The sequence below is a fragment of the Bombina bombina genome, chromosome 2 (assembly GCF_027579735.1).
Source record: "Bombina bombina isolate aBomBom1 chromosome 2, aBomBom1.pri, whole genome shotgun sequence".
NCBI lineage: Eukaryota > Metazoa > Chordata > Amphibia > Anura > Bombinatoridae > Bombina > Bombina bombina.
In genome coordinates, this window is record NC_069500.1 from 805,959,045 (window position 1) to 805,975,720 (window position 16,676).

Here is a 16,676-nt window from a genome sequence, read left to right on the forward strand (position 1 = left end):
GTAGCTATAGCATAATGGTAACCATATTGACTCTTCCTGGCTAAAGTTTGAATAGCTTCTTAAAACATTCCAAACACACACACACACAGGATTGTGATAAAGTATGAGTTGCAACAGTTCTTACAGGTTTGCTATTCTAGTGCCCTGACACTGTGGCTCTCTTGGGATCTATCTATCCATCTCTTTTTGCTGCGCCTTTCCGGCAGTAGGTCTGAAATATATATAACAGCCCATTATTGAACTGGACTATAAAAATGATTTGAAAGCTGTCCACAATTCCACTTGCTGTATTACAGTATCCTACTTGTAGTTACTCAATGTGTATGTTCAGATATGGTGGGTATTTTTACTGGCAACAATTTCATGCTCAAAGCACTCTAGCAAAAATGTGCCTTTTTTATTCTATGAAAAAAAGGATTGTCTTTTTGTGAAATTTGCCATATTAAAGGGACAGTCTAGCCAAATTAAACTTGTATGATTCACATAGGGCATGCAATTTTAAACAACTTTATAAAATTTGCTTTGTTCTCTTGTATGTAATTTTTATTTAAAGGGACAGTGAACAACAAAATTGTTTAAAAACTTAGATAATGCCTTTACTTGCCACTCCCCAGCTTGGCACAGACAACATTGTTATAGTAATATTACTTATAACATTTAAACCTAGATTTCTGCCTGTTTCTAAGCCGCTGCAGACAGCCCCTTATTACATACTTTTTTATTAGCTTTTCCCAACAGAAGACTGCTGCTTGATGTGAGCAATATAGATAACGTGCTCATGCCTGTGGGTTGTGGACAGCACTAATTGGCTAATAACTTGTGATAAGGGGGCTGCCGGAAGAGGCTTAGATACAACAAGGTGGCTGCCGGAAGAGGCTTAGATACAAGGTAATCAGAGGTAAGAAGTATATTAATATAACCATGTTGACTGTGCAAAATTGGGAAATGGATAATAAAGGGATTGCCTTTTTAAATAACAATTTTAAAGTTGACTGTCCCTTTAAATGCAATTCAGTTTTCTTTTACGATAAGAGTCCACGGATTTCATCCTTGCTTATGGGATATCGCCTCCTGGTCAGCAGGAGGCGGCAAAGAGCACCACAGCAGATATATATATATATATATATATATATCTATATATATATCTATATATCTCTATATATATCTCTATATATATCTCTATATATATCTCTATATATATATCTCTATATATATATCTCTATATATATATCTATATATATATATATATATATCTATATATATATATATATATATATATATATATATATCTATATATATATATATATCTCTATATATATATATCTCTATATATATATATCTCTATATATATATATCTCTATATATATATATCTCTATATATATATATCTCTATATATATATATATCTCTATATATATATATCTCTATATATATATATCTCTATATATATATATATCTCTATATATATATATCTCTATATATATATATATCTCTATATATATATATATCTCTATATATATCTATATCTCTATATATATATATCTCTATATATATCTATATCTCTATATATCTATCTATATATATATCTCTATATATCTATCTATATATATATCTATCTATCTATATATCTATCTATCTATATATCTATCTATCTATATATCTATATATCTATCTCTATATATATCTATATATATATATCTATATATATATCTATATATATATATATCTATATATATATATCTATATATATATATCTATATATATATATCTATATATATATATATATCTATATATATATATATCTATATATATATATATCTATATATATATATCTATATATATATATCTATATATATATCTATATATATATCTATATATATCTCTATCCTCCCTTCCCTCCCAATCCAGTCATTCTCTTTGCCTGTGTTAGTGATAGGAGAATTATTTACAAGACAAGCCCACATGGAGAACCAGCCAGTCTTGGAACAAGGGTAAACAACCCAAGAAGCCTGCTGCTGCTACCAAGACAGCATGAAGGGGCGGCCCAGGACCAGATCTAGTATGGGGCAGACTTTCTCTCTTTGTCCAGGCTTGGATAAGAGATGTTCAGGATCCCTGGACACTAGAAATAGTGTCTCAAGGGTATCAGTTGGAGTTTAAAAATTCCTTCCCCAGAGGAAGGTTTTTTCTTTCACGATTGTCTGTAGACCAGATAAAAAGAGAGGCATTCTTATGTTGCGTAAGAGACCTCTCCTCCATGGGAGTAATTTGTCCCGTACTCAAATCTTTGTTCCCAAAAAAGAGGTAACGTTCCGACCCATTTTAGATCTCAAGTCTAAACAAGTTTCTCAGAGTTCCATCCTTCAAGATGGAGACTATTCGGACAATTCTTCAATTGATCCAGGAGGGACAATATATGACTACCGTGGATTTAAAGGATGCATATCTTCATATTCCTATCCAGAGATCATCACAGATTACTAAGGTTTGCCTTTCTGGACAAACCTTTTCAGTTCGTGGCCCTTCCTTTCGGTATGGCCACGGCACCCAGAATTTTCACAAAGGTTCTGGGGTCTCTGCTGGCGGTTCTCAGATTGCGGGGCATTGCAGTGGCAACTTATCTGGACGATATTCTGATCCAGGCGTCTTATCTGCTGACGAAGTCTCATACTGACATTGTTCTGTCCTTTCTAAGGACTCACGGGTGGAAGGTGAATCTAGAAAAGAGTTCACTAATTCCACAAACAAGGGTTCCTTTCCTGGGTTCTCTAATCGACTCTATCTATGAAAATCTTTTTGACAGAAGTCAGAAAGTTAAAGATTCTAAATACATGCCGATCCCTTCAGTCCAATCCTCGGCCGTCAGTGGCTCAGTGCATGGAGGCAATTGGATTGATGGTGGCTGCAATGGACATCATTCAGTTTGCTCTTTTTCATATCAGACCTCTACAGCTGAGCATGCTCAGACAATGGAATGGAGGTTATGCAAATTTGTCTCCTCAAATAGATCTGGATCAGGAGACAAGGGACTCTCTTCTTTGGTGGTTGACGCCGGATCATCTGTCCCAAGGGACGTGCTTCCGCAGACCCTCATGGGTGATAGTGACAATGGACGCCAGCCTGATTATGATGGGGTGCAGTCTGGAACTCCCTGAAGGCTCAGGGTGTGTGAACTCGGTCGGAGTCTCTACTTCCCATCAATATTCTGGAGTTGAGAGCAATATTAAATGCGCTTCAGGCTTGGCCTCAGTTGGCTTAGGCCAAATACATCAGATTCCAGTCGCACAACATCACGACTGTGGCTTACGTCAGTCATCAGGGAGGAACAAGGAGTTCCTTAGCGATGACAGAAGTATCCAAGATAATTCGGTGGGCGGAAGCTCACTCTTGTTATCTGTCAGCAATCTACATACCAGGAGTGGACAACTGGGAGGCGGATTTTTTGAGCAGAAAGAAGTTTCATCCGGGGAATGGCAACTCCATCCGGAGGTCTTTGCCGACCTGATTCTCAGATGGGGCAGGCCGGAACTGGATCTTATGGCGTCTCGTCAGAATGCAAAGCTTCCGAGATACGGGTCCAGGGATCCTCAGGCCGAACTGATAGATGCCTTGGTCGTTCAACCTAGCTTGTGTGTTCCCCCCATTTGCTCTCCTTCCCCGGGTGATTGCTTGAGTCAAACAGGAGAGGGCTTCGGTGATCCTCATCGCTCCTGCGTGGCCTCGCAGGACTTGGTATGCTGATCTGGTGGACATGTCATCTCTGCCACCGTGGAAGCTTCCATTCAGGCAGGACCTTCTCATTCAGGGACCCTTCCTTCATCCGAATCTAATTTCTCTGCAGCTGACTGCTGGGAGATTGAACGCTTGATTTTATCTAAGCGAGGGTTCTCTGATTCGGTCATTGATACTTTGATTCAGGAACGTAAGCCTGTTACTAGAAAGATTTACCATAAGATATGGCGTAAATATCTTTATTGGTGCGAATCCAAGGGCTGCTTATGGTGTAAGATTAGGATTCCTTGGATTGTATCTTTTCTCCAAGAAGGATTGGAGAAAGGGTTGTCAGCAAGTTCCTTATAGGGACAGATTTCTGCTCTATCTATTTTGCTGCACAAACGTCTGGCAGATGTTCCGGATGTTCAATCTTTTTGTCAGGCCCTGACTAGAATCAGGCCTGTGTTTAGACTAATTGCTCCTCCTTGGAGTTTGAATTTAGTTCTTAATGTTCTTCAAGGGGTTACCTTTGAACCTATGCATTCCATTGATATTAATGTTATCTTGAAAAGTATTATATTTGGTTGCTATTTCTGCTCGCAGAGTTTCTGAGCATTCAGCATTACAATGCGATTCTCCTTATCTTATTTTTCATTTAGATAAGGTAGTGTTGCGTACCAAACCTGGTTTTCTTCCTAAAGTTGTTTCTAACAAAATATTAATCAGTAAATTGTTGTTCCTGTTACATAATTTGGACGTAGTCCGTGCCCTGAAGTTTTGCTTGCAGACGACTAAGGAATTTTGTCAATCTTCATTATTTGTTGTTTTTTCTGGGAAACGTAGGGGTCAGAAAGCTACGGCTACCTCTTTCTTTTTGGCTGAAGAGTATCGTCCGTTTTGCATATTAGACTGCTGGACAGCAGCCTCCTGAACGAATTACAGCTCATTCCACTAGGGCTGTGGCTTCCTCATGAGCATTTAAAAATGATGCTTCTGTTGAACAGATTTGCAAGGCTGCAACTTGGTTGTCTCTTCATACATTTTCCAAATTTGATACTTTTGCCTCGCCCGAGGCTTTTCTTGGGAGACAGGTTCTTCCAGCATTCCGTTTAGGTTCCTGTCTTGTATCCCATAAGTAAGGATGAAATCCGTGGACTCGTCGTATCTTGTAAAAGAAAATTTATGCTTACCTGATAAATTTATTTCTTTTACGATACGACGAGTCCACGGCCCACCCTGTTTTTTGTTTCTAAGACAGTACTTTCTTTTTATTAAACTTCAGTCACCTCTGCACCTTGGCTTTTCCTTTCTCTTCCTAACTTTGGTCGAATGACTGGAGTGGGAGTGAAGGGAGGAGCTATATATACAGCTCTGCTGTGGTGCTCTTTGCCTCCTCCTGCTGACCAAGAGGCGATATCCCATAAGTAAGGATGAAATCTGTGGACTCGTCGTATTGTAAAAGAAATAAATTTAGTAGGTAAGCATAAATTTCCTTTTTTTTTTTGTGAGGACATCGTCATAGGTGTCAAACTGTGCCAGGCTGAAAATATACTCATGCATAGCTCTTGCAGGTTCTCAGTTGTATTTTCCTCTGCACATGCAAGCGCTAATATGAACGCTCTATTATGAACTACATTAAAGGGACACTTAACACAAATTTTTTCTTCTGTGATTCAGAGCATGCAATTTTTAAGCAACGTTATAATTTACTCCTATTTTCAAATTTTCTTCATTCTCTTGGTATCATTATTTTAAGCCCCAGAGTTGCTTAAAATCGCATGCTCTATCTGAATCATGAAAGAGAAAATTTGGGTTCAAGGTTTAAGAATCTGACCACTAACTGTTGCAACCTACATAGGTAATGCTTAAAGTGAATGTCAATTTTGATGCTAAAGTGCACAGCTTTTAAAAATTTGATTTAAAACAGGGGCACTTCAATTTACGTTTCACTCCTGTTAAGAAAAAAAATTAACTTATCCTCACAGCTGTACCAGCTTCCTCCACCCTTTGCAAAGCCTCTTCCTGGGTCTAAAATGAGGAACCCGGCTTCCTCCAATCATGGCTCTGTATCAGACACTGATTCCCCCGCGGGGAAGCCGTGATTGGAGGATGACCTATCCATTTCTGACGTCAGAAATGGCTTGCAACGACCGGAGGAAGCTGGAGTTGCTGTGAAGATTAAAAGGTAAGTTTTTTTTGTTTGTTTTTTTTAGTTTTTTCTTCACAACAGGAGTGAAATGTAAATTGTGATGAATTAAAGTGCCCCTGTTTTTAATTGAATTTTTAAAAACCGGGCACTTAAGCATCAAAATTGACATTCACTTTAACTGCAGATATATACTATCAGTTCTTTCTAGAAACAAAATTACAAATGTATATTTCTATTACACTGTTAATGTTGCAAAATACTTTGTGGGTTAGTTTGTACGTGCAGCAAGTCTGTTTGCACAGCTTCAATTTTATTTATTATTTTAAGGAATTGATGGGCCCCCAGTTGGTGCAAATAGTCTAAACAGCATGAACAGATTTGGATCAGGCCTGGGCATTGGAAGACTAAGTGGAGGTAATAAAGCAGGCTTGTAAACCTTTTGTATTTTAGTTTGTGTGCAAACTTGTCTCTGATCTGCCAATATCATTGATAGTTTGTTTGTTTTTTATTTATTTTTGTTTTATGCTGTCAAACACTAACACTGGGCTATATCTAATTTTGGTTTATGTAAAGGATACAGCCCTTTTAGTTGACTAGAAGCGGATCTGTGAAATTATTTTAGACTTCATATAGTGATAGTTTTTAAAACAATGTTTCATGTTAGTGGTCTTGTAGGGCTATGCCTTTAGTCTGTAATGTACTTATGGAATGTAAACTCCCCCCCCCCCCCCCCCCCTTTTGTCATAGAACTTGATCGAGGATTAAGTGGCAGTTTTGATAGAAGTGAATTGAGCTCATTATCAAGAGGTTACAGTGATTCACTTGACAGAGGAATAGGTAAGAATGGTTAACAATATTAGTCTTGATTAAAACATGGATTACCAGTCTGCTTACTACTTGTACACAAACTGATTATGCCAAAGAAATAAATGACTCAATCCTCAGGGAAATTGAATGGTTAGAACATGGAGTTTGCTTTTGAGGTGAAGTTTCCCTCCCACATCTTCCATTTAAATGCTATAGCGCTTTAAAAATTGGTTTCAATTATTTTTCTTCTAACAACCCAGATTGTAAATTTAACAGTATTAATGTTCAAGTATATAAGGATAAATAGAAAATTAAAATTATATATTTTTTTTTCTCCTAGGTTCTGGAACAAGTAACTTAGTCTCTGGTATTGACAGGCTGGGTTCTGGCATTGGGAGGGGAGTCGATAGAGTAGGGTCAGATATTGATAGAATGGGTCTAGTTATGGATCGTATGGGTCCTAGTGCAGATAGGTTGAGTACTGGTATGGGTTCAGGAATGGGGTCTTTGGGAATGGACCCAATTTCATCCAGCATTGATAGAATAGTGGCTAACAGTTTAGATCGAATGAGCACTGGCATAGGATACAATGTGGATAGAATGGGCTCATCAGTTGATAGAGTTGGCCCAAATTTAGACAGAATGGGACCAAGCTTAGATCGCATTGGCTCTGGTATGGATAGGGTGGGTGTTGGCATTGACCGCCTAAATTCCAGTTCCTTAGATAGAATGGGATCAGGAATTGATCGTATGGGTCCCATTATGGACAGGATGCCTGCAGTAGATCGCCTTGGTGCTAGCCCTATGAACAGAGTTGGGTTAGATCGTATTGGCTCCAGCTCCTTAGACAGGATGGGATCATCAATTGGCATGGGTTCAGGCATGGGAATGGGAATGGGATCAAGCTTTGACAGGCCAATGGACATAGACCACAACAAGTTTGGCAGCAACTTTGGAGGATCTTTCGGAGGGGCGGCCGGGTCTCGACCAGCTACAGCACCTCGCAAAGGATGCCAGATATTTGTTAGAAATGTAAGTTTGTAAACTTTCAGTCCTAAAATGAATATATTCAGGTAACTTACGTGGCTGTGTTGCATAATATTACCATCTGTACAGTTGGGTTATTGCCTCAAAAATATTAGTAGCTTGCTTAGGTGTGTAATTTACTTGCAGGGGTCCCTAGCTTGTTACATATCCATAGGCTTTGTTATAGGTTACCACGTAAGTTATGGTAGCCTCAATGATTTACTGTAGGTGATCAATTAATGGTAACATATTTAATGATCTCTCTTTAGCTTTCCTTTGATTGTACCTGGAAAATGTTGAAGGACAAGTTTAGTGAATGCGGTAAGTTTCTTCTTCTTTATATATTTGCTATATATCTTTTTGTATCCTTGATATATGTATCACCATCCCATTGAGTAAACCACCTGCATGTTTTTCATTTTTTGGTTAATGCACTGACACTGCCTTGATTCTTCCAAGAAGCTGCTATAAAGTATTGACATACTACTTTGTAATTTAGCAATTGTAGTTTTGTTCTACACTTGTCATTTGACAATATTGGCAACAATTCAATTACACGATAACTACTAATGAAGGTTTCTGTTCATATTCAGGCGACTTAATTCTAAATAAATGAAATCTTGAAGGGACAGGAAAATCAAAATTAAACTTGTATGATTCGAATAGATAGAGCATGTAATTTTAAGATTTTTGATTTTTTTTTTTTTTTAATTCACTTCTATTTTGAAATGTGCTTTGTAATCTTGATATCCCTCATTGAAAAAGAATACGCACAAATCCTACAATAGTGGGAGCCGATTGCTGCCTGCACACATTAGTGTCTTGTAATTAGCTAACTAGATCTGTTCTGCTAGCTGCCAGTAGTAGGGGAGGAAATTGGGAGGAAATTGGAGAAAGAAGCAATTTTGATAATAGTAGTAATTTGGGAAGTTGTTAAAAAAAGTGTTTTTATCCAAGTCATGAAAAAATTGGGGGTTTCCTGTACCTTTAAATAATTAGGTGTTCCTTAATTGGAGAAAAAAAAAAACAGGTGTCTGCACAATTAAAATAACAAAGGGCAAATAATTTTAAGATGCAAGATAAATGTATTTTTAAAGGGGTAGGTTAGTAATGGTAGCACTATTCCTCTCAAGGGCACATTAAATATTTAATGCAGCTCCCTCTATGGGTGCTGCAATCTCGTAACCTAGGTTCCACTACAGGTATCTGAAGGAGTTCCTACACATGTGCAAATCAGTACAGGAATGCAGTTAAAGCTAGATTTTAACATGGCTGCACAAATGACGAGGGAATAACCTCAATACTACTATTCATTGTAACATTTTATATAGTGTTTAATGTCCCCTCGACCCCTTGATAGAGCAGAATAACAAACCTCATCTAGGTCCCAGTGTAATCATTTTAATTTAGTAAAATGTTTAATTGTGTTTTCTTTCATTTAGGCCATGTGATATATGCAGACATAAAATCGGAAAACGGGAAATCAAAAGGCTGCGGTGTGGTGAAGTTTGAGATCCCTGAAGTAGCTGAGCGAGCCTGTCGTATGATGAATGGAACCATGCTTGGTGGAAGAGAGATTGATGTTAGGATGGATAGAAACGCTTAGATTTTTCTGTAGGAAGAAGCAACTTTCTTGTAAAATTTTATATTGTTTGTAAGATTGTGAAATCCAGAGACGTTTGGGCTTTTGAATAGTTTAGTTTTTTTTTTAATTTGGGGGAATAGGATGCCATTTTACTGTGACAATATGGACGTTTTATTTTGTAGTTTTGTTAACCTCTGTAACACTTTATGTATTGTATAATAAATACAAGCTGTTGAGGCAGCAAAGTTTTGATTTGTCATTTCTATGAGAATCTAGGTTTAAATAGCCGTTCACATCTTCAAGCTTTAGTCCCTGCAGCCACATACCATTTGTATTTAGTCTAGGTTATTACCTACAGTCTTAACATTCCTGAATTTGTCTCCTATGCATATACATTGCCTATAATTTTATAATAAATATTGTAATTAAAGAAATTGCTCTGTATTTTGTATCATTTTTATAAATGTAATATGTAAATCTTGGAATGCACTTGATTATAGGTTTTGAATACTCCAACGCAGTTGCCATTACCCATTAGTATCTAGAATGGTTTCAATTCTAATATGTATTTCTTTCTAATGACACGATGAGTCCACGGATCATCTAATTACTATTGGGAATAGCACTCCTGCCCAGCAGGAGACGGGAAAGAGCACCACAGCAAAGCTGTTAAATATCACCTCCCTTCTCTCCCACCCCAGTCATTCTCTTTGCCAATGTTAGAGCAAGGAAGTGGTAAAGTTACGTGTTGGTAAAAGATTCTTCAAGCAAGATTATATTATTTTTTAAGTAGTGCAAGATTGTGCAGCTTTGTTCTAGGGTGTAGCCGTAGTCCACATCAGTCTCTTCAGTAGGGCAGTGGGAACTTGTGCTACATAATTCTCACTGCACCTCCCGTGTAGTTTATGCTGCCCTAACTCTGAAAGCCTGAGTAAAATTAGGGAGAGGACCTCTCAAACCTGGTGAGCTGCCTTGCTGTTGGGCAGATTGGTGAGGTAAGTGCTGACTTTATTTCTAGGACTAATAAGGAAAAAACTCAAAAAGTGGGCACTTTATTTCAGAGGAAACTTTAATAAAGAGGGACACTTAAACTCTCCTGTACATAGAGAGGACTTATGACAGCCTTTTGAGGACTTATGACAGGGGGGATATTAGGGCTGGGGATATTAGGCTCAGGTGGTTTCACTACTCCCAACGGTTAAACTTTAAGACAATGCCGACCGGGAGATTCTTTTCTTTTTAAAGACATGAGTTCACGGATTTCATCCTTGTGGGATATTCACCTCCTGGTCAGCAGGAGGAGGCAAAGAGCACCAGAGCAGAGCTGTTAAATAGCTCCTCCCACTCCAGTCATTCTATTTACCTTCGTTAGTGATGGGAAGAGGTAAAGTGAGGTGTTTAAAAATAATAAACTCTTGATTTAAGAATCTTTTCTAAGTCGTGCTAGAGAGTGCTGCTTTGTTCTAGGGTGTAGCTGTAGTCCATATCAGTCTCTTCAGTAGAGCTTTTGGTGGCTTTAGAGCAATAGGAACTGGTGGGACATAATTCTCACTGCGCCTCCTATTCATTTATGCTGCCCTTCGTCTGACAGCCTAAGCATAGTTAACTCAGGCTTATGATTTTCCACAGGGCTATGGGAGGGAGAGGACCTCCTAAACCTGCTGAGCTGCCCTGCTGTCGGGCAGATTTCAAAGGTAAGTGTTGACTTTTTCTTTTAAAAGATACTATGAGTCAATGGATTTCATCCTTGGATATCTCCTCCTGGTCAGCATGAGGGAGGCAAAGAGCACCACAGCAGAGCTGTGTGTATGTATATATATAATCTCCCACCCCACTCATTCTCTTTGCCTGTGTTAGTGATAGGAAGAGGTAAAGTGAGGTGTTAGTTTAGATTCTTCAATCAAGAGTTTGTTTTAAATGGTGCCAGTGAGTACTATTTTTCTCAGGGTAGAGCATCAGGTTTATCAGAAATGGGAACTGGGGAGATTCTACATTCTCGCCTCACTCCCTATGCTGGTGTTGCCCTGCTGATGGTCTTATCAGATATTACATAAGACCCTGTTTGTCCCCACAGAACTACAGGAGGTGATGACAAGGGACCTCTTCTTCATGTGGGACAGGTTCATGCTGCGCTCGGCACTGTGGTATGTACAGTCTTTGATTCTGGGGAGACAGTGTTGCTCAGAACAGACTGGACGTTATTTGCTTCAACACAAAAGGGGAAATCAACTTGCAAGAGTACTTATTTGCTTAGCTGTTTCCCCTCTTATATTGCCTATGTATAACAGTGGGTTTGTTTGAAAATATTGACCCGGTTTAATTAGGGTGGCATTTTGAAAGCGGGCTGACGCTGGGGACTGTTAGGAAGTTTTTACTCCATTTTGCTTATCGTTTGCATATGCTTATTGTTGGCACACAGTTGTTTGAGGGGGCACATTGGTTTTTATTTTCATGTTGGGTCTATCCAACATTGATATTTCCCATGCGGTTTTTTTCTATGGAGTTATTCTACCACCCACGAAGGGCGGGGCTTAACATTTGCGCGCTTAGTTGCGCACTTCTGTTCCGGCTTCCGACAGTGTACTTCGAGGCTCCGGTGTTTCCTACGTCCGCTTGTTTTCAGTATATCTAAATCGCAAGCTGTCTTAGGCAGCAGTTCACAGAGGATTTTTTGTTGGCTGTGAGGAAGGTAGGTGCCACAGCAGAGCTGTGGCTCGGTGCAAGTGTTATTTTTAGAACAAAATTGCAGGTTAAACATAAAAAGGGCTAATGTTACCTACTGAAAGTGAATAGGTTCTTTATTACAACTTCCCTAATTTTAGTTAAGCGTTGCGCAATAAAAATTGTACCGGATTAATTTTTTAAAGGCACAGCGCACAGTTTTCAATTTATATCTGTACCACGACCAATATTGCACTTTGTTTTTCTTTTTGTCATGGCTGACCTACTGGAACATACTTGTTCTGTGTTTAGCTGACAATGTGGAACCCCCTATTACGTTTTGTCCCTCATGTACTGAGGGCTTTACAGTTTAAAGAACAGATTTTCTTTAATGCTAGAATATCTAAGGATGCTTTTCAGCTTGATTAGACTCAGGATATGCTGCAACTTTCTCCCCAAGCGTCATAGCCTTTAACACCCGCTCAGGCACCATCAACTGCGTCCACCTCAATTACTCCGCAGGATATGGCTGCAGTTATGTCATCCACTCTTACATAAGTTTCTTTCATGTAATTAGCAAGAGTCCATGAGCTAGTGACGTATGGGATATACATTCCTACCAGGAGGGGCAAAGTCCCAAACCTTAAAATGCCTACAAATACACCCCTCACCACACCCACAATTCAGTTTTGCAAAATTTGCCCCCATGGAGGTGGTGAAGTAAGTTTGTGCTAGATTTCTACAGTGATATGCGCTTTGCAGCAGGCTGAAGCCCAGTTTTCCTGTCAGAGGGATGTGAAGAGAGTATTGCCTATTTGAATACCATGGTCTTCCTCTAGGGGATCTATTTAATAGGTTCTCTGTTATCGGTCGTAGAGATTTCTTCTACCTCCCTTTTCAGATCGACAATATACTTTCTCCTGTTAAGTGTGGTCAGTCCACGGGTCATCATTACTTCTGGGATATTAACTCCTCCCCAACTGGAAGTGCAAGAGGATCACCCAGCAGAGCTGCTATATAGCTCCTCCCCTCTACGTCACACCCAGTCATTCTCTTGCACCCAACTAAATAGATAGGATGTGTGAGAGGACTGTGGTGATTATACTTAGTTTTATACCTTCAATCAAAAGTTTGTTATTTTAAAACAGCACCGGAGTGTGTTGTTCCTTCTCAGGTAGAATTTGAAGAAGAATCTACCTGAGTTTTTGTATGATTTTAGCCGGCGTAGTTAAGATCATCTTGCCGTTCTCGGCCATCTGAGGAGTGAGGTAAACTTCAGATCAGGGGACAGCGGGCAGGTTAACCTGCAAAGAGGTATGTAGCAGCATATTATTTTCTGAGAATGGAATTGACTGAGAAAATACTGCCATACCGATATAATGTAAGCTCAGCCTTAAATGCAGTAGTAGCAACTGGTATCAGGCTGTCATGTATGTATATTTACACTTCAGTATTCTGGGGAATGGCACTTCACTGGGATAATACTGTATGCATAAGACTTTAGCCTAACTTGCAGTGGGAACGACTAGCAACAGGCTTTCTAATGACATTTCATTTATTTGATGTTAAACGTTTTTGCTGGCATGTTAAATCGTTTAATTATCTGAGGTACTGGGTGAAAAATTGTTTTGGGCACTTTTTTTTTTCCACTTGGCGGTCGTTTTATTTAATTTAAGACAGTTTACTGATCTCCCTCACTGTTGTGTGTGAGGGGGAGGGGCCTATTTTGGCGCTTTTGCTACGCATCAGAAAATTCAGTCACAAGTCTGTTTTCTTCCCTGCATGATCCGGTTCGTCTCTACAGAGCTCAGGGGTCTTCAAAAGTTAGTTTGAGGGAGGTAATCACTCACAGCAGACCTGTGAGATTGTGCTTTGACTGTGATAAAAAACGTTTATATTCTGTACATTTTTTCTGCTATTCAGGGTTAGTTATCCATTGCTAATGGGGGCAATCCTTTGCTAAAATTGTGTTTATATTCTGGAGCCCTGATCATTACGACCTATTAACAAAGCTTAAGGACCTTCTGCCGGGGGTCAATATACAACCCGACAAGCACACCCGATATCGGGAGGAAGAAATACCGCCTACACATAACTTGGGAGTCGCCATCTAAACAGACCTCAGCTTGGCCTATAATTCGAAGCAGGCGCCACGGCGCGTAAAGGCAAACCGCGCCTAGCATCGAGCCAAACTGCACATCTTCAAGCTCCAGCCAGCCTGCAGGACAGGCAATTGACAATCCGCTACAGCCCAGAGGTATGCACTGACAACGGGAGGATCCACAGACGTGTAGCCCCTTACTGACAGAAAACCCAGCTATTAACCGGTGCAAAAAGGGGATAAGAGACAGACCATATTATCATTGCACACTTAAAACACGCTACCTAAAACGGATTGCTAAAATATAACTAACCCGAACTGCAAAGGGAAGAAATAAAACAAGCAAATAAATAAATAAAAAACAAACCGAAGCAAACATACCTAGGCTGACATATCATGCCAGGACGCAGGCCTAGCAAGCCAGAGGGCCATACAAGCATAAAAACGATGCAACAATATTTGAAGCCAGCAGAAGCAGCACCAGTAATCCCTACACTGGACTTAAATAATAGCCCCAATACAGGAGAGATTTCTCATTCACAACCCTGCACTTTATCAGACTCGACAAACCTCACCAAAGGGGACTTAAAATTACTTTGCACTAAAGAAGATATAAAAGAAATGATGACAGAGGTCAAAGGATGGTATGGAGACATGAAAAAAGATATACTAAAAGTGACAAAAAGAGTATCAGTACTAGAAGAGAGCCACAATACAACTTATAATGATGTCCAACACCTCTCTCGCCTGGTATACGACCAGGGGGACACAATTGATCATTTATTGGAAAAAGTAGAGGACTTGGATAATAGAGGGAGAAGGAATAACCTTCGTATCCGGGGAATTCCGGAAACCATATTACCAGCGGCATTGGAAGGATGTTTGCAGAACCTTTTTAAAACAGTAAAGGGGGACAATAACGCACCAGAGGTACCAATAGAGAGAGCCCACAGGGCACTAAGGGCCAAACCACCCCCCAAGGCACCACCCAGAGACATTGTGCTTAAACTGCTGCATCATAAGGACAGAGAAGAAATCTTAAAATGCTCTAGACAAAAACAAAACATAACACATGCAGGCTTTAAAATACAAATTTTTGCAGATCTCAGCCCAGCGACTTTGCAAAAACGGAGGGAACTCCATTTCATAACCTCTGTACTCCGAGATCAAAATATTATATACCGCTGGGGATTCCCAGTGAGTATCATAGCTTCAAGAGGAGACACCACAGCAATATATAAGACACCAGAAGACCTACAGCGATTTTGCAAGGCTCTCCAGATATCCATTACACCACCCGGCTTAAGAACAACACCCCAAGCATCCATTGCAGCAATCCCAGATGAGGGAGCTTCCACATCAGCTAACACCCCAGAAAACGAAGCAAATCCAAAAGGGGGGGATCTGGATCTCAGAAGAAACCCAAGGGACACTACTTAAAAGAATGATCTCCCCCGGCAGCTGGGACTTTTAATAATCTGACAAAGACACAGGTCGTATAATGTATATATTTCTGAATGTTTTTTTTTTTGTATTGGGCTTGATGGTTGGGATACTTACCTCACTGTTTAGGAGAACACTTGTTGTATTGCACTGTTACCAATATACTGTATTGATAAGTGGAAAATTTTGACTAGGTTTAACTGTTTATCTGTAATAAGACAGGTACTGTTGGTGCTTGCTTCTCTGTTTTTTGCACAAGGTTTCTGAACGGTTATATCACCCCTCTTGGGAATCATAGAGAAACAAACCACATAATTCCAGACCCTATAGTCTGACATCACCAAGCACATAAAAGCACACACACCCTCTTAGTCACCTCTGATAGACTCGGGAAAACACTGACACTCTCATATATCACTTGAAATGAGTGGAGGCATTACAATGCAGGCTAGACATCTCACATTGATTACCATAAATGCCAAAGGCTTAAATAGTCCCATGAAAAGATCAATAGCTTTTAGTCAATTGCATAGAGACTCAGGAGACATCATTTTTGTCCAGGAAACACACTTTAAGAAAGGCCGAGAACCTAAACTAATTAACAATAGATACAAAACATTCTTTCTAGCCTCAGGAGACTCAAAGAAAGGCGGAGTGGGTATATTTATCAGAAATTCAGTCACATTTCAGCCTTCCCACGTAGAAAAAGACAAGGGGGGTAGATACATCATAGTAATGGGACTCTTGTATGGCCAGCCAGCCACCCTGGTTTGCGTGTACCTCCCGAACCAGGAGCAACACCTACTGCTCAAACAATTGGTATACAAACTACTAGAACTTTCCAGGGGCATATTGCTCATGGGGGGCGACCTAAATCTACCCCTAGATCCCTCTAGAGACACTTCCAGCGGCAAATCCAGCACTTCAACCAAAGTTATTAAAGCTGCCAACACACAGCTTAGACTGTTAAGGTTACATGATATTTGGAGAACAGCGAACCCAGACACAAGGGATTACACATTTTACTCACACCCACACCAGATATACACTAGGATTGATTATCTCATGACTGACCAAATTGGACTGGCAAAGATCATTGACTCTAAAATACTCTCACAAACGTGGTCGGATCATGCACCGGTGCAATGCACACTTGACTGGCCTGACAAACTGGACCTACAGTACACATGG

General features: G+C 39.6%; 1 protein-coding gene across 1 annotated transcript in view; it reads left to right on the forward strand.

Annotated features, from left to right (window-relative positions):
* Positions 1–9,714, forward strand: part of HNRNPM (heterogeneous nuclear ribonucleoprotein M) — a 31,039-nt gene extending 21,325 nt beyond the window's left edge. Inside the window, exons 12-16 of the mRNA XM_053703013.1 lie at positions 6,190–6,276; positions 6,610–6,699; positions 7,010–7,701; positions 7,965–8,016; positions 9,138–9,714. Coding sequence (XP_053558988.1) covers positions 6,190–6,276; positions 6,610–6,699; positions 7,010–7,701; positions 7,965–8,016; positions 9,138–9,301 — 1,085 coding nt within the window. The 3' untranslated portion in view covers positions 9,302–9,714. The remainder of the gene's footprint in view (positions 1–6,189; positions 6,277–6,609; positions 6,700–7,009; positions 7,702–7,964; positions 8,017–9,137) is intronic.
* The last annotated feature ends 6,962 nt before the right edge of the window (positions 9,715–16,676 follow it).